The 19311-nt window shown below is 42.8% G+C and overlaps 1 protein-coding gene across 3 annotated transcripts; it reads left to right on the forward strand.

Annotated features, from left to right (window-relative positions):
* The first annotated feature begins 2673 nt into the window (after positions 1–2673).
* LOC148886048 (uncharacterized) lies at positions 2674–17630 on the forward strand. 3 transcript variants are annotated; one of them, XM_089017296.1, is made up of 5 exons: positions 2674–2821; positions 3338–3407; positions 3598–3682; positions 14513–15577; positions 16143–17630. In XM_089017296.1, exons 4-5 carry the CDS (start codon positions 14576–14578, stop codon positions 16164–16166), a joined length of 1026 nt encoding a protein of 341 aa, XP_088873422.1. In that variant the 5' UTR covers positions 2674–2821; positions 3338–3407; positions 3598–3682; positions 14513–14575; the 3' UTR covers positions 16167–17630. The 3 variants fall into 3 exon arrangements, 2 of the variants coding, with proteins under 2 accessions (XP_088873422.1, XP_088873421.1); XR_016117893.1 differs by lacking the exons at positions 14513–15577; positions 16143–17630 and adding an exon at positions 11955–12530; XM_089017295.1 differs by lacking the exon at positions 16143–17630 and having other exon boundaries at positions 14513–15979.
* Positions 17631–19311: the final 1681 nt, after the last annotated feature.

Below are 19311 nucleotides of genomic sequence, written 5' to 3' on the forward strand. Positions count from 1 at the left end.
ATGGTGAGGCCAGGCAAGATGACGGTCACCGGGCATGGCAGGCGTTGGTGGTGTGGTTGCCGAGGAAGTTTCGTGGTGCCTGAAGTCGTACGGGAGCACGGCAAAGAGTGCTCTACGACTGCCAGTTTGAGTCGATCGATGGAAACTTTCCTCGCGGCCGTCGAGTCGATGCCGGAAGGTCTTCTCACCGTGAGTTGTTCGGCTGGGATCGGTCAAGTCGGAGAATCGATGAGGGATTGTGAGGATGAAGGAGCGTGGGGTTGGTCATGCTGCCGGGCACGGACAGGCCGGTCATCGGCGACGGTGGCATTGATCGCGCTGCCCTGGCGCTCTGCAGGACGGTGAGCGTCTTCCCGAAGTCCGATCGTGGACATAAGCGATGTCCGACGATGTCCGATCGTGGACATAAGCGATGTCCGACGATGTCCGATCGTGGACATATACGATGCAGCTAGTTGCAGAGTCGCCAGGCGAATTGGACGATGTTGGCTATCAGGGTGTGACAGGTTTGACGGTGGGGTCGGGGCACCCACGGGTGGTGGCGGCCCATCGGGAGCTCGGCTCGAGGGGTCTTGCTGTGAAGATGCCGGGTTCATGGGCGGCTGGGAAATCTGGTTCTTTCCATTTGGAGAGTTGATTAGGCTGAGGAGGAGGGAAAAAAACCTCCTGGCTAGCTCGCCAATAAAGAGTTTGATGTTGTCTTTATTTGTAAGTAAGTTCGTTGTCAGATCTCCCAGGCAGATGACGCGCAGAGCTTGATCGTGGCGTGGAGACTTGCAAAGACCCGCACAGGCACGCCCGGCATGAGCCGGGCGTGCCTGTGTTGCAGAAATAAAAGAAATAAAAAGACACATCCACGCGTCTGGTCTCATTAATACGGCAGCATCGTGGAGATGAAGACAGTCACTGTTGTGACACCCGTCACAGATAGATAGATAGATAGATAGATAGATAGATAGATAGATAGATAGATAGATAGATAGATAGATAGATAGATAGTGTGATGTCACGAGAGACTGGGTCCTGGAGGGGAAATATATTCCCCTAAAATGGCTGCACCCAGAGAGTTTTGGCCCCATTTGGTGGCAGCAATCCAAACCCCACACCTGTGGCTGATCACGGCTTGATTGGCATGCAAGGCTTTTAAGGCAGAGAGCCTCTGAGTGTGATGGCCGGGGAGACAAGCTCAATTGTTGTCCACTGTGGAGAAACACCGAGAAACTGATTGCTGCATCAAACTCGTCGCCAGTTGGGACTATAGCACGGAACACCGGATTTGGAACCTTGCTAATGGTGGCTAGGCTACCTAGGAAGGACATCAAGAGGGGTGAGGCCTAGAAATACATGGAAAAGAACTCTGTCTTCAGTTTCACCTCAAAAGAGTCTCTATTATGATTTAAGAATTGGAAGGGATGCTATTCTTGCCTTTTTTTGCTAGTGAATTCCCTCTGAAACCCTTGGATCGATCGCTAGATAATATGTAGGTCTACCTGTCAGGAAATAGGTCATGTTTTCATTTTTCAGAGGCGTTTTTTGAAAAAAAAAATTTTTGTTAAATTCCATGATGATTGCTAAAATCTGAGCCAAAATTTCATATTTTTGGATGTCAACCACAATAAAAGTCATTATTCTTGACTTCAGATTTGAAAACGAGTTATTCTTTAATTTGCTGTGTGCTCTATATGTAATATTTGAAGGGATTTAAACATTCTAATTGGTTCCCCAAATTCATAACGGCCCTCGAGAGGAAACCATAACTACAATGTGGCCCGCGGCAAAAAATGACTTTGACACCCCTGCAATACATGTTTCATTTGAACAGGCAAATTGTTACTTTAATAAGATATTATTTATAATTTTGACCTGACACAAACAATCCCAAAATTTAATGCAATAACCAAACTTGCAAACAACATAGTGTAAAAGAGTGTAAAGTTATGCTTATAACTTGTTTTTTAGCGAGAGGGGACATTTAAATGAGCCAAAATTGTCACACATGATCGAGCAATACATTAGAAGAATTAAAAGTGCGATCATCAACTAAGATTAATAATCAATATAAAAACATTACTAATAATAAATGAAATAATAAACACTTAGTTTGTGAATTTTTGCAAACAGCTTTTGCCAATGCAACACGCTGTGCGCCAAGAAAACAACACAGCTTTGAATGGTGTGAACACAAAAACATTGAAAATACACTAGGCAAGATTGTTTTCCTTTGACGAATGTCTTGGCAAAAAACAAAAAAATACGTTCAAACAATCCAATTCGGGTCCAGACGATGCAATTATTATACGCTTCCGATTATATACGCAATACGCTATACGATTATATAGCAAAACGTTAAATAATGTTCAAGATTTTGTTATGGATTGATCAAATGATGACCGATTGGTTGAAAAGAGGGAAGTGAGAGATGACAACAAACTTCTGTGGTCATGCCTTGTCACTCTTTGTTGAAGGTAAAACAGAATTGTAATTTATTATAGTATTTTCAAATTGTGTCTTGTGTGTTGTGGTAATGTTAAAGTGCGAGTGTTTTTAGTAGATAAATGGTGACGTGAGGTTTGAGAACCAACCCATAAATGGGCTTATCAACTGAGAGCAGGCAGAGAAAATTACATTTAATCTTCCTAACGTTGCAAAGCATCTGGGCACACAAACATTTAGCGTGTCACATCTCAGTCGCTACCAAACTGTTAAGAAGGAAATTCTTGCATGATCACAAAATACAACCCCTTCAATTGTTCTTTTTTATTATTTCGATTTTAAACGCAACTGAAGACAAGGTGCTTTTGAGGTTGGAATGCTGACTGAAGTAAGTAGCTATCTAGTAGATATATGAATTCCAGTTTTAATCTCATCTGGAACCCAATTGAAACCAATCATTTGTGATCACGGAAACATCATTACTTTTGTTGTTTCTGCTTTGTTCGCCGTTGTACCTTTTCTCATCAACATCAAAAACAACATTCATGCTAAATTAGCATTTTGCATTTTTGGGAATTTGTTTTGGCAAAAATATGGCAATTTGGCACAATATGGCACACACAAAATATTGGCACATTTCTTTGGGACAAAAGTGTTCCCCTTGACTTTACTTTTAGATAAAGGAAGCAGATTGAGAAAATACACATAGACACATTCACCTAAGTAAAATAAATAAATAAAAAACTGCTCCACAAGTTTTCTTTTACATTATTTTAAATAATTTAATTTATTGCACTAATATTTAGTTCAACTCCATAACGGCAGTGATCATAAAAGGAATAGCTTGGGTGCACTTGTTTTTGGAGCACAGAAATGAATTATACTGAAATCTTTTCTTTTTCAGAATTCACCAGAATTTGCCCAACAAACTGTTCCAAGGATCCAAGGATAATTCCAAGGATTGTCTGTGTCAGGTGGGGACAACTTTTGACCCTGCAAGTGATGATTCTTAAAGCCATTCTGACTGTTTCTGTATTTAGCCAGAAATTGAATCGAAGCAGGGAGTTTGCTTGCCTGCAAATTTCCTGTCAGTTTTTCGTGTGGGTGAGTGTCACCAACTCGTGGGATTAATTCAAAATGCTCTGTTTGTGTTGAGTGGAACAGGTTACATGATTCCAGCCGTCCTGACTGCTCAAATTTGGTTGAGGAATGTTGTCCCTGAAACTTAAATTGGCCGTCCTTCAGTGAGGTTAGTTCCCAGGGTTTCTCCTTCACATGAATTATACAATTAACAAAATGTATATTTAAAGGACAACCGACACCATTTTGTGTTTCCTAACTGACATCAGAAAAATGTTTTATAGCATCTAAAATACCCAAAACATGCAGGCTGATATTTTTAGTCAAATGCAAAACACCAATCAAAATGACTTTTTGTGTCCAAAATCTGCAAAAAAATGAGCTGCAAATTGGGCATTTCCAGAAAGTCCCGCCCCCAGTTCGTGACGTCTTGCCTTGAGAATCAAAACAATGGCTTCAGATTCTGTGAATATTCTTTGTTGTTACGCATTCAGTTATGAATAAGATTCAAATACAGTGATACTTCTGTTCTTGACCGTAATCCGTTCCAGTACCCTGTTCGAAAAGCGATTTGTTCGAACACCGAAACCATTTTTCCCATTACAAATAATGTAAATTGTTTTAATCCGTTCCAACACCCTGAATGTTTACCTTTTTAGTACAGTATTTTATACATTATTTTATGCATGAAATTGCACATTAAAATGCTGACCAACACAAAAAAAGCAATGTAATATATCTCAGAAAATGTTAAGCAAAATGGCAAAGACACAAATAACATATACATAAATGTAACCAAGGCTAATCGTACGTTCGTAAAGAAAATAATTATGAATAGGATTTTTTACCTTTGTGGTGGTCAGCAGAAGGCGCAGGTGGATGGAGGAAGGAAATTTATTGTGTGAGAGGAGAGTCCCCTTCCATAAAAACTTCGGGGAGCTCTTCTGTCTGAGAGGTGCTCACACGTTCAAATCTCTTTGCTACGGATGACTCGGCGACAGGATGTTCTTTTCTCTTCAAATATACAGTAAAGTCTCGTTATATCGATATCGGATATATCGATAGTCCCGGTTATATCGATACTATTTCTATGCACGCACGGAGAAAATTACATGCAAACAGGGTCGGATATATCGATAGTCCCGGTTATATGGATATTTTTTCGGACTCCCTTGAATATCGATATAACGAGACTTTACTGTATATCCAATGGCACTTGCTTCTGCCTTCTTTTTAACACTTTTCGGAAGTGGTTCATGACAGTGTCGTTAAAGTCATTGATGACTGTGGTGGCTGCACCAATTTCGGGGTGGTGGAGTTCTGATCGTAGATTTCGCCATGCTGTATTCCCTAGCCAGATCAGACACTCGCACACCTCCTTCATATTGTAATGCCCCTCAGCGTGACAAATGATGCGCAGAGTCGCTGGTATAGCGAGTCGGTCTTTTAATAACAAAACTTAGCAGTTTTAACAAACAAACAGAAGCTGTTGTTACGCCACAATTCACGCGCAGACATAGGCACAGTGCCCAACCCCCGTTGTCGGGTCCTCCCTTCTCTCCGTGTGTGTCGCCACGCGACCCCAACAAGCCCAGCCCCCAAACGTGCAAAACACAAGCAATGAATGTTACAATATTTTGCGATTATTTCTTTCTTAAATGCAATAGTTGTCCGCACTACTTTTCTTTTTCCATTTGTAGCAGCACATCTGCGTTGTCTGCTTAAAGCCATGTGGACTCCCCTTTCTAAACGGCTTTCAAAACTCTCAAGTACATTTTTCAGTCACGGTGTAGTCCGAAGCACAAAACAGGCTTCTGATTGGCTGCCGGTGCAGTGTATGCAAATTAATCATTTGCATACTCGGGAGCGGCAGCCAATCAGAAGAAGAAAGAGCAGTCCACGTGGCTTGTAGCAGTTTGTGTGTAGCTTTTGCTTGATTGAATGAAACAAACGTTTGATATGAAAAAAAATATCACTTTTTTTAATTCGTGAAGAAGTTGTCGGCCACCCAAGCCGAGACGTTTTGAAAGTTGTACACCCAACGTAAAAGTTGTACGCCCCGGTCCACCGGACAGACGCTATTTTAAACACTGGCAATAGTCAATCCGGTGGAGACAAGACGATGAACGAGGAGAGTAGTGGTGTGAGGGGTGAGAGACGGACGAAGACGATTGATATTGCGTAGGTGGAAGTACGCAGATTGGGTTAAGTTATTTATATGGGAGTGGAAAGATAGTGTGCTGTCAAGGATGACACCTAGCCTTTTGACCTGATGGGAGGGAGAAACGGTCGAATTGTCAATAGAGAGAGAGAAAGTGTTAGCTTTGCTCAAGGCGGATTTCGTACCAACGAGGAGAATTTCAGTTTTTTTCGCTGTTTCAGTTTTTTCGCTGTTTCGCTGCATCGGGTTTGCTGGAGAGATAGATCTGGGTGTCATCCGCAAAGCAATGAAATTGTATACAAAATTTACGGAGAATATTGCCAAGGGGATCAAGGTAGGTGATAAAGAGGAGAGGTCCCAGGACAGACCCTTGGGGCACACCAGAAAATATAGGAGAGGGCTGTGAAGTGAAAGAGTTGTTCTTGAAGTCATTGGGATCAGATCCAGGCTTTTTAAGAATTGGTGTGACAGCCGCCGCTTTGAGGGGTACAGGGACGATTCCTGAGGATAACGAGGAGTGAATAATGGCTGAAATGAATGGAAGGAGAGACGGTAAGCAGGATTTGACCAGAACTGTTGGGATGGGAGCTAATTGACAGGAGGAATTATTGGATTTAGTCATGAGGTTCGAGATTGTAGAGGGATGAGGGACATCGAAATAAGTTGGGAGGGGATAGGAAGGTTGGGGTTGGGAGGGGTACAGAGGAGCTAAGATACTGGTGGATTTTGTTGACTTTTTCAGAAAAGAATAGAAGGAGAGAATTGCAGGTGTCAGAGGAATAAAAGTGAGGGGGGAGAGATACAGGTACAAGATACAATGATGAAGAAGATAGAATGATTCTGTTATAAAGAGAAAAGAGCGCCTGAGTATTTCCAGTATTTTAGTCAATGAGTCCAGAGTAGTATTGTGATTTAGCCTGAGAGATACTGTTCTTGTACCGAGAAAGTCGAGCAGTGTACACATCTTTGTGAACAGTGAGTCTGGTTCAAGTAAGTATTTCAAGCTGGCGTGTTTTCAATTTCATGGAGCGGAGATGAGCATTGAACCAGAACGAGTAAATAAAACAGAGCGGAACTCGACAGGAGCGAGAGTGTTGAGAATGTCGTTGAGGTCCGAGTTGTCGCGGGAAACCAGTCCGTCAGGAGAAGAGCTTGGGTCCAGAGATAATGAGGTGAACATTGAAGCAAGGGAGTCCGGGTTGATGCCTTTGATGTTACGAAAGTTTATAGTACGGTGTGTTTTGGTATTGGAGAGTGTAATGGAAACTTTCATATGCGTAAAGACGTCCACAAGTTGGCTGAAGCCAAGGCTATCACGGGAAGAAGTGAAGTTAATTGTTAGCGGAATAGTTGGATTGTCTGTGTGTATTTTTAAGTCTCCCAGAATAATTATATTCGGTGAGAGAGAGGAGAGTTGGGAGAGAATCATAGAAAACTTGCTTAAAAAGTTACATCGTGGTTTGGGAGGGTGGTAAATAGTGGCTAGAATCGTGGGAGTTGGATGAGAAATTTGGCATGCAATACATTCAAATAAATACGTTTCAGGGAGCAAGACTGTGAATGTCACGGTAAAAAATAGCTAGGCCACCTCTACGGCGGGAATGGTGAGGTTTGGGAATATAAACAAATCCCGGAGGAATCAGAATCAGAATCATCTTTATTGCCAAGTATGTAGAACACACAAGGAATTTGTTTCCGGTAAAACACGCTGCACTAGTATCGTCGTCAAAAAAACTGCTAAGTGGCACTATACAGTTTCATTTTGGCTACTGTTGAAAGAGTTCAAAGAGTTAATGGCTTGGGGGAAGAAGCTGTTTAAATGTCTGCTGGATTTGGTGCGCATAGTCATTTAGCTGCGAAAAGTCACCAGGAGTTTGCCACATTTTACTTAGGCAAAGAAAGACAAGCTCACGGTCTTTGAGGATGTCCTGGATTCGTTCACCATTTCCAGTAAGCGAGCAGGTTTAATAGGCCAAAGATGACAGCCGCACCATCCATTGTGGTGTCGCGGTTGGGAGAATTAGCCAATCTAGCAAGGGAGGTGAAGCCCTTCGAGTTATCAAGGGGGAATCTCCGACGAGACCCACGGTGGATGTATTTCTGCGGGGGACGACGGGAGATTTCAGCGAAATGGAGAATCGGTGGTGAGCTCGTCCATTTTGAGCAGATAGCAAGGAGCTCGGCCGCTGAATATTTGAGCCGTCCTTCTGTGGGTCGATGACCGGGTGGTGGTGAGTCGAAGGCTCGTCCAGCGGGAGCACAGTGGCTCTGTCGCAGGATAGTGGGGCCATCGTTCAACTGGTGGATGGATTGAACGGGCGGTTGGAGCGGTTGGAGCCAACAGGTAGATTGTTGCAACAAGTGACAACAGACTCTCCAACTCACATTAGAGGTGTTGGAGAGAAAGTCAGAGAGCCCAGACTGAGATGGTTTGAACTCGTCCAGAAGAGAGAGAGTGACTATTTCGGAAGAAGGATGCTGAGCCTTGAACAGCCATGCAGGAGGCCGAAAGGACGACTTCAGAGGAGGTTTATGGATGTTATCAAAGAGGACATGAAGGTAGCTGGTGTGAGAGGAGAGGATGGACGACACTGATTCACTGTGGTGACCCCTGATGGGAAAAGTCAAAAGGAAAATAAGTTGTGGCGGGCACTAGGACCATGCATCTCACCCAGCAGGTATACAGAAGGAGGCGTGTTTATGTTGAGAATATTTTACTGCATTTTTTCATGTTTTAGTCAGAATCAGAATCAGAATCATCTTTATTGCCAAGTATGTAGAACACACAAGGAATTTGTTTCCGATAGAACACGCAGCACTAGTATCATCATCAAAAAATTGCTAAATGGCACTATACAGTTCCATTTGGGCTACTGTTGAAAGAGTTCAAAGAGTTAATGGCTTGGGGGAAGAAGCTGTTTAAATGTCTGCTGGATTTGGCGCGCATGGATCGGTAGCGCCTGCCTGAGGGGAGTAGCTGGAAAAGGTGGTGCGCAGGGTGCGGAGGGTCCAGTCGGATTTTCCGAGCCCTAGTTCAGATCCACTTGTTAGCAGTTGGAATAAAGACGTGTCTACAGTCAGTCATGTGTGTGCTCCATCCTGTACTACTGCTACACTGGTGACCCCGACATTTGAAATGTTCCTGGCAACCGACGCAGAGGTGAGGTGTCTTCCTCGCCCATGTCACCGCGACAGCCGGCGTCTCCGCCGCGAGGCTGCCCGAGTTCAGACACAGCGACCCGGCTTCGTGGTTTCAGCAGGTAGAAGCGCTTTTCCACCTACGATGAATTACGACGGATGAGCCAAAATACTATATGGTTGTGGCCTCTCTCAACGACCTGACTACTCGTTGTGTGCTGCAGCTTTTGCGCACACCTCCACAAGCGGGAAATACGAGGCGCTCAAACACCTTCTGCTCAGACGAGACGTTATCGGCCTCTGAGAAAGCAGACATGCTCCTTTCCCTTCCCTGACTTGACGATGGCACAGCAGTGGATCTCATGGACAATATGCTGTCACTGTTGGGCTCAGATGAAGGCGGATTCCTTTTCCCGCACATATTCCTCCGCCAGCCAGTCGTGCTAGCCAACTCGACATGCATGGCCACCAATGACTATCGAGGTTTGGCGGAGGAAGCGGATCGAGTGCTTCTGGCTACACTGCGGTTCGCCGTTCAAAGTGTGACGGCCGAACCCCTCCGTAAAGCGGCATAGAGCGTAGTGGCTAGAGTGGTCATGCAGAAGCGGTGCGAGAAGGCACTCTGCTTTTTCCACCAGCGGTTTAGCGCCAATGCTCAACATTATGTATCCCCCTGCACCTACGAGGCTCTTGGAAACTTCAGCGCCGTCGACGAGTATCAGCCATGGGCGCCAGCAACGAAAACGAGCTGCTTTTCATTAGGGACTCCTTGTCAGGAAGACATTTTCTTGTGGACAGTGGATCGCAGTGGGTGCTCACAGCCGCGGACAAGGCAGCTGGTGGATGCAGGCCTCCTCTGTGTGCAGCTAACCGCTCGCGCATCGACAAGTTTGGTTCCAGGGTGGTGACTGTCTGCTTCCATGGGCGGAATTTCAAGTGGAATTTTATCGTAGCCTCGATCACAGTTACGATAATTGGCACAGATTTTTTTATGTGCTCATGGACTACTTGTGGATGTTGCTAACTGTTGTTTGATTGACGCCATCTCGTTCGCCACTTTTCAGTGTGAGGCTGGAGGGCTTGGACCGTTCACGTACGGAAATTATTTAACGTCAGTTAACGTTTATGAAAGTCTGCTGCCTTTTCCAATGTCGACATGAAGCACGGGTTAGAGCATTTCATAATACAATTGGCCCGCCAGTTTTTGCCCGTGCTCGTCGCCTCGAGGCGGGAAAATTGGCAATGGCGAAAGGCGAGTTTGCTATGATGGAGGGCTTCGGAATCGTGAGGCGTTCCAACAGGCCATGGGCCTCACCATTACACATGGTGCCCAAAAGCGACGGTTCTTGGTGGCCGTGCGGTGATTTTCGTCGGCTTAATAATATAACCAAACATGACCGGTACCCCATTCTACACATCCAAGATTTTTCCACAGATTTGGCGACGCCATGATATTTTCTGAAGTAGATTTAGTTTGCAGTTATCACCAGGTGCAGAGGATGTGCCAAAAACTGCGGTGATAACCCCTTTTGAACTTTTTTTTATTCTTCCGCCTGCCTTTCGGACTGACTCTGTGATGCGAGGCCTCTATTTTGTGTTCGTCTCTCTCGATGACATTCTTGTGGACAGCCCTGCACCAGAGGAACACCTGTCGCACTTAACGATAGTTTTCAAGCGTCTTGATTCGAACAGCCTTATCATTAACCCTGTGAAGTGCCAATTTGGTCTGTCCGAGATCGATTTCTTGGGGCACTGCATTTCTCCACAGTGTGCCATCCCCTTTCCTGCCAAAGTGCAGGCAGTGGTGGATTTCCCCCGCTCGCAACAGGCTTTTCAACAAGCCAAGGATGCTCTCGCGACTGCAACTCTTCTGGTCCACCCGATATTTTCCACTTCTTTCATTCCTTTCATCTTCCTTTCATAACTTGGCTGCTGCTGAATGTAAATTTCTCCACTGCAAGACTAATAAAAGTCAATCCAATCCGATCAACCGCACAAGTAGCTTTGACTACCGATGCATCTGATCTTGCCGTGGGGGTGGTGGTTGAGCACCTTGTGGAGAACGAATGGCAGCCTCTTGCATTATTCAGTCAGAAGCTGCAGGGTAACGAACGCAAGTATAGTGTTTTTGACAAAGAGTTGTGCTAACTCTATCTTGCGACCCGCCATTTTCGTTTCCTCCTCGAAAGGTGCAGCTTGATCGCATATGTGGATCATAGACCGCTCATATTCACCATGTCAAAGGTCACATAACCGTGGTCGGCCCGACAGCAACGACACTTACCGGCCATTTTATAGTTCACAACAGACATTCGGCATGTGGTTGGAAAATGTTACCCCGTGGCCGATTGCTTGTCACGCGCGATCGCATGTCCAGTCCAGCTCGGGGTGGATTTTTCAGAGATGGCCACTGCCTAATCTGAGGATTCGGACACCCACGAACTTAAGGCGGCCCTGAAGTTTGAGGAGGTGAGACTGTGTGAAGGGGCTCACACATCGCAGAGGAGCGAAAGGACGTCAGGAGGTGGGAAGCTGCATGCGTGACATGTCAGCACGCCAAAGTCCACAGGTACACCCAAGCGAACCCGGAAACTTTTCCGATTCCGGCCAGTTGATTAGACCATGTCCATGTGGATCTGGTCGGGCCCCTCCCACCTTAGCGGGGTTGCACGCATCTCCTCACTATGGTCAATTGGACCACTAGGTGGCCAGAAGCAGTCCATCTGTCTTCCACAACCTCAGCAGATATCGCCCGCGCATTTCTGTCGTCCTGGGTCGCGCGTTTCAGCACACCATCTGATATCACTTTGGACAGCGGGCCCCAGTTTGTATCCGAACTCTGGTCGGCCATGGCGCAGTCCTTGGGTGACAAGTACACTGCACTACTGCCTACCACACGCAGGGTAGCGCGATGTGAACGTTTTCACCGGTCACTTAAAGCTGTACTATGGGATGTGCTATCGCACGGTAACTTGGTCGACCGGGTTACGTTCGGCCCCAAAAGAAGACCTTAACGCCGCCCCGCCAGAGTTAGTGTGGCGTCACCGGTGCGCACCGCAGCTTTAATGTCTTTCAATTCCTTGATCTCCTTGATGTGCGTCTCACCCTGACGTATATCACACGCTTGAAAATTGTATACAAGGAGCTGTCGCGGGACAGAGAGGATCAGACTGATCTCGGACTCACAGACTCAAAGAGACTTGCTCATGCCGGGCGTCGGACGGACATCACGGCACGACTTGCTCGACTCCACGCCACGATCAAGCTCTGCGCATCACCTGCCTGGGAGATCTGACAACGAACCTACTTACAAATTCTCTTTATTTGAACCTACTTACAAATTCTCTATATTTGTAAGTACACTGATTTGCTGTGACCCCTTGAAGGGAAAAGACAAAAGGAAAAGAAGACATTTATGAAAATTTTACCTTGGCACGCGAATTATTTTTCGGCATACACACGGAGCTGCCACAATAAAGTGATGTGTCGTTCGCGAACGAGCCCGTTCTCCTAACAAGAAAATGGTGGCCACTGTTGTTGTCCTCTGTTCCCCGCCCCGGGTCTTCGGTTAAAGCCACGTGATTGGTCAAGAACGCAGCAGTGGGGGATGGGGTTACAGACAGAGAGAGAGTGAGGCCGTTCTCCAAAAAACAAAATGGCGTCTTCGGTTAAAGCCACGTGATTGGTCAAGAACCCTGCAGTCGGAGGGGGGGGGGGGGGGGGGTTAAACATTAAAGAGACAGGCAGACAGAGAGAGAGAGAAAACACACACACGAAAGGGAGATGACAGCTTGAAACAAAAAAAGTGTGACAGTGTGAGAATAGTGAGAAAATGGATAGAAAACAGTTAAAATATCCCATCAATCAGGCTCCACAAATAACACGCACAAGTCATCTGTACACTTGATGCAAAAAACTATCAACCCAGCTAAACAGATCACAATTGATGAAGAACTACATACAATTACCACAGAGAAAGCACTTACAAGGGATCATTCCTCAAGATGGTGAAAGAAGCCTATGTTCCTCATCATGTGTTTAATGCTGAGGAAACCAGACACTCCATTTCTTTAATTATAATACTATAGCATATTATTTATACATAAAATAAGGTATATTTTGTGTAGTTTTAAGGCTTAGAAAATTAGAAAGTAGAAAATTATGTTTTATGGGGACCCGGGAACGGATTATTCTCATTTGAATGGTTTCCTATGGGAAATTTATTTTTGGGATACACACTTTTCGCCTTACACACTCTGTCTGGAAACCAATTAAGTTCATAAGCCAAGGTCCCACCATATTGTATTGTCTGTCTTCATACACAGTGGCATCAGTTTGTGTTACTTCCAGGTTGAGTGAACGCTGGCGCGAATTGGTAGCCGCTGCTCACCCTCAGATTTTTTTTCTTATCCCGTGACTGTACAGTGTCCTTGAGAGTTTTGAAAGGCGCTTAGTAAAATTCATTTTTATAAGTGACACAATTCGTTTTCAAACTTATTTAATGGAATATCAATGAACCAATCTGTTTTCATACATTTTTATACACAAGGTGCACAGGATTATAAAGCGCATAAACTTTGTGTGTCAATAAGTGCATTGCAATTTACTGGATATTGATTTGGTAGATTTAGCTCCATTTGCTAGGCCCAGACGAGGTCTCGTCTGGACCTCTTTTTGTTTGTTGCTTGGGGAGAGTCGGCCTTACTCTTACTGTGCCTGTTCGTTAATTTCGGACGATGAGGATATTGGTTATCCAAACACAGGCTGGAGACGATGAACAGAACCTAGAATTATTCTTTTCTGCAGTTTAAAAATCGATTCAGGCTCCTGAGAGTTTCCGATTTTGTCAGTAGGAGCAAAAGAAAAAAAATACAGTCACACATTTATGTCGGGATAATATGTTAATGAAAGATGTGCTGTTCTGCCTCTTGTGTAAATGTCTTGAAACAAAGAAAAGTTGATGCAATTTGAAGCCCGGAATACCCAGAGCTGATTTTTTTTTCGGGTTTTGTTTTTGTTTTTGTTTGGTTGCCGTTAAAGCCATGGCCTCTGGCAATGTTTTTTTTTTCTTTTCCACAAGGGGACAACATTTCCCTTTTTCCATGTTAGCGCTTTGTTCCAGCTTTAGCTGTTGTTAAAGCCCTACATAAATCAATATGTATGTATTGCATTGTATTTTGGAGAGCCACCTTCATTTTAAGTTCATATAACTCAAGACCCAGTAGCCAAAATGGAACTGTATAGTGCCACTTAGCAGTGTTTTTGACGACGATACTAGTGCAGCGTGTTCTACCGGAAACAAATTCCTTGTGTGTTCTACATACTTGGCAATAAAGATGATTCTGATTCTGATTCTGATATAATTTAGGAATTCAATATTTTTTTTCTGATGAATAAAGAGAGTCTAATTTTTCTAACGCTGTATGGAATGTTTATGTTGTTCCAAAACTCAATATATCCATCCTGTGGGTCCTAGAATCTCAATTAGTGTTGGTTATTTGCCAACACTAACTACTTAAGGTTCTGCTTGCGAGGCAAGACAAATACAATGAGAACAGCTGAAATGAAATAGTGATGTGTGTGCTGATTCCACTCTTAACATAGTGTGACTGTTTTATTTTTAATTACCACAACTTCATCAGTTGTAACATGCTGATCTAAATCGTGTGTGTGTGACTGTGCGTGCGTACGTGTGTACAGGACAAAGGTACCAGAAGACGATTGAGGAAAAATTGAGAAGTCCTAACACAAAGACCACAAACAATGAGAGAGATGTCATCTATTCGTCATAAAATGCAGAATACCGAACAACTTTGGAAAATAATACAAGGAGGTCAACATGAACTTGAATTCCTTAGGTTATTGGTCAGTCGGCAACAAAGAGACATCGAAAGACTAAAAGATCAAAAACATGACCAGAGCCTGCTTGCAAGAACATTAAAATTACAAATTCAACATTTTACTCAGAAAATTGAGATCAGCATAAAGGCTGCCATCAAAGAACAAATGCTTATCCAACAAACATTGACTGTTATAAACAGAGAGAGACAAATTCTGGGGGGACAATATAATGAGATCCAAACAAAGCAACGCAACTTAAAATTGCTGATCTTTTCGAAACCGACAGAACACAAGAAAAATCGCAATGAAACTAACGACCAAATAAAGCAGTGGTTGACAGGTAATTGTATTCAAAGTCTGGTGACCCATAATTGGAAGACAGTTCTTGGTGCAAAGCAAGCCAATGAATTAATGCAGAAAAGCATGGCATATTTAAACCAAGTATTAATAGGAAATGGAAAAGACGTTTCACTAGTCCAAAATGAAATTAAGCTCATCATTAACACAGTCACTGTCCTTGTCAAGCATGTTGAGAACATTTGGAGTAAAATGCAAAGACACACTAAAACACAAAAAAAGGTATCCCCAGCAATAAAACTCAGAATATCTCTTGAACAAAAAAAAAGGGCAGGGCTGGTCAACTTGAGATTGATGAGAAAACAGAATGCAAAGGAATTAAAAAAACGAAAAGTCACATGCATGAGATCACAAGCTAAGAAAATACATCAAGAACTTGACCAAAACCTTGAACGAAACATTAGAGAAAGAGATGAATTAGAAATCCTCAAGATGAAGCTGCAAAAACAGAAAGATGAGCTTGAAGAAAAACAAGAGGATTCAATGCAAACAGAACACTGCAGTCAAGGTGCACAGCCTGCACAAGCATCCATCAACGGAATGGCAAGAACCAATTTGGATGAGACAGTAAGTATCTATGTCTTTCAACTCAACTCAAATATATTCACACTTTAACACAAACACTATTATACAGTGTATAAACTGCTATTTGTGGATAAAGAATAATTCATAGAACAACGATAAAACAATGAATTAATGAAAAAGACAAGTCTAAGACAAAATGTCAAAGAATAAAAATGAGTGTTAAGATAAGTCTTACAAATCAGAGTTGTCTGTAAATTCAGAACAACTGGAAAAACAAAATCGAATACTCTCTGGCCTGGAGATCTGAGTCACTGGGCATGTAGGGAGTAGGTATGTAGGGGCAAAGAAGCTCAGAGAGTTAATTTTGAGCAAGACCATTTAACTATTTGAAAAGAAATACTGTATTCTCCGCACTATAAGGCGCACCTAAAAGCCTTTTTCAAAAAACTTTTTTCAAAAGCTGACCATGTGCTTGATAATCCGGTGCGTCGTATATATGGATCAATATTGAGCAGCAACAGGTCTCGTAACTACGGTAAGCAGCCGAGCTTCCATTTTCCCCCGTAGAAGAAGTAGTGCGCGGTGCATGCTATGATATATACAACAGCGTCAACAGAGCATTCAAAGCTAGACTGCTAACTGCGTTGGAGCGATGAATGCAGAAGGCGAACACACATTCACCAAGACAGGGAGACAGCGCCACTATCTGCCAGTGGACCGTAAATGCCTGGGCTGATAGGAAGGCAGGAATTATCATTCAACTGCCAGACAACAGCAGCGACACTGACGACTTGGATTAGACGGAGCGTGTTGGATGCCGCATTTGTCCAGCTGTTCAATTCGGACACAGAAGTAAACTACTTATTTCCAGTGATTCGAACATGAGGAATGAACTAATAATGTGACCTTTACGTGTGTTTAAAGTTAAAGGACAACCGACGTCTCCGGACAAGTTGTGTCCATAATTTGTAAAATTTTACTGAGCGTATTTTACAATGATTCCACCGCATATAGCTATATTTTACGTTATAAGACTCTGAATATTCCCAAGGTCTTGTTTTTGAGTTGGTGATGAATCCTCACGTTACGTCACGGAAGGAACGCCCCTGGCCGAAAAAAGGACACATTGTAGCAGTCCTTCCATCACGTCAATGCATTTTGCTGTACTTTGTTTGGTCTGAAAACTTCGTGTAGCACCAAAAAGAGGCAGAAGAGGGCGACAAAGCTCCGTGTAAGGAATTAATCAGCCTGTAGAAACGAGCTGATTAATTCCTCACACAGAGCTTTTTCACCATTTTCTGCCTCTTTTTGGTGCTACATTTCCCGCCCCCAGATACCTCAAAATGGCACGGAATAAATTCTTTAATCGATTGCAAACATGTATGCTTTCCTCTTCAGAACTATTTGAATCATATTCGTAACTGGATGAGTAAGAAAGCATATTCTCCAAATCTGAAGCCATTGTTTTGATTTTCCAGCAAGGAGTGCAGCAAGATGTCTTGCGGTGACACCACGAACTAGGGGGCAGGACCTTGTGAAACTGGCCACTTCCGGGTTCATTTTTTTGCAGATTTTGGACACTAAGTCATTTTTATTGGTGTTTTGCATTTGACTAAAAATATCATACTGCATGTTTTGGGTATTATAGATGATATAAAACGTTTTTCTGACGTCAGGAAACAAAAAAGTGATGTTGGTTGTCCTTTAAACAAGGTTGGTCATATTGTGAAAATGGACATGAACGCGTGAACAACCGCTATTATGCTACTGCTTTAGCGTTATTATTGTTATTGTTCTTGCTTTGCACTATTAAGAGTGTTAGTATATTGTGATTGCACTTACGTTTAATTTAACGTAACAGCATCATCAACAGCATTTTTTTTCGTTCCCCTCCACTACTAGCACTAGCGTGCTGTTGTTAAAAGATAAAGTGTGTCACGGAAATATGAATACTTTACCTTGGAGAAAATAATAAAACAGTTGTTTATTCATTTTGGGAGTGAATGGATTTGTCCGAAAGCTGATTTGTAATCATCAATTAATAAAGTTCGACTGACTTCCCTGACTGTTTTGTTGACATTCTGTTTAGCGCTGACCCGTCAAAGCAGCGTCTAGCACCGAATGCATAACGTAACTCCAGCCTCTACTGTAGCGCCTTATAATCCGGTGCACCGTATATATGGAAAAAGTTGTAAAATATGTCATTCATTGAAGGGTGCGCCTTATAATGCGGTGTGCCCTATAGTGCGGAAAATACGGTAATAGAAGCTTGAAAGAACTCTAAAATGTATATGGAGCCAATGAAGTGATTGATCCCAGAGAAGGAGTTATTTGCTGCCTTTTACTCAACTCAACTTGAATGTATTTATAGAGCTCTTTCAAACAGAAAAAGCTGCATTCAAAGTTATGTACATGTACAACTATCATATACAAGCAATAAAACAGTCTAAAAGATAGTAGAAAGCACCAGTGAGTAAATCTAAGATCAAGTGTGAGTCATGCGGAGTCAAACGTCAAAGAGTAGAAGTGAGTTTTGAGACGGGTTTTAAAGATGAGGGGGATTGCCGAATGTTCAGTGTCAGGTCATTCCAGAAAGAGGGACCAGCAACGGAAAAGGCTTCATTGCTACATTACAATATTCTTGCCCTATGCCTCAGGTGAGCGGACCAGAGGGCTGTTTGTTTTTTGTTTGTTTGTTTGTTTTAAACCGTAACATTCTTAATTTAATGTGTCAGCTGCAAACATCCAATATTTGTCGTTGGAGTAACTGTTGACCTAAATCACCCTTTGTGTTATTTTTACAGTTGAAACAACCATGGATGAAAAATAATCAAGAAATATTATTTTTTGTAAAAGACAAACTCAATTTGAAAACCCCCGAGTTTAGCAGATCTCTCTTTTCATTTCATAAGGAGGGTCAGAATGAAACAAGCACAGAAGCACAGAAGAAGGATGACACATTTCCATTGGATGACACAGAGAAAACTGAGAGGGAAGTGCCTGAAGAAATTCTTAACACTGAAATTAAAAGAGAAATGGAACATGCTGAAAATGAGGCAATTGAACTCAACGTGACAGGTGAAAAAATGAGAAAAACAATAGAAGACTCTATGGAGGACATGCAGCAGAGAATTCGGGAGATGAATCGACTAATCATGGATCTCAATAATTTGCAAAAACCAAAGACTGAATATCATTTACCAAATATATTCAACAAAACTGAACATCAAGAGAGAGTACAAAATAACCAACAAAATCGAAATCAAGATTATCTTAAGAAACAGATTTTTAAAGAATTACAACGTTGTTTTACAAAACAAGACCTGAAAAGCCTTTCAGGGTTTCCTCAGACAACTGCTCACCTTCAAACAGCCAATAAAAAAGTAAGACAAAATGACGATACAAACTCAATCTACAAAACGGAACAAGAGAAGAGTGAAAATGACGATATGAAGGAAGCTACAAATAAAACAATTAAACCTGGACCATTCATAGGAAAGGCTACAACACAGGGAAAAAAACATGACAAAGAGGTACCCGATGACACTCAAGGAGGGGCCGTGCAAGAAATGTACAACATAAACAGTTTAAGGAACGATGCACAAAGAGTGAAACGAGAATTTGATAGATATCACGATACTAAGCAAGGGCTACAAGAAATACAGCTGCAAAAGACAGCGCTCACCAAAAGCAAAACACAAAGTGAACAAGCATTAAGAAAATGCAAATGTAAACTGAAGGAAACAACAAAAATCAGGTTCAAAAAGAAAAACGAA

The sequence above is a fragment of the Hippocampus bargibanti genome, linkage group LG16, assembly GCF_051943395.1.
Source record: "Hippocampus bargibanti isolate YZ-2025 linkage group LG16, ASM5194339v1, whole genome shotgun sequence".
Taxonomy (NCBI): Eukaryota; Metazoa; Chordata; class Actinopteri; order Syngnathiformes; family Syngnathidae; genus Hippocampus; species Hippocampus bargibanti.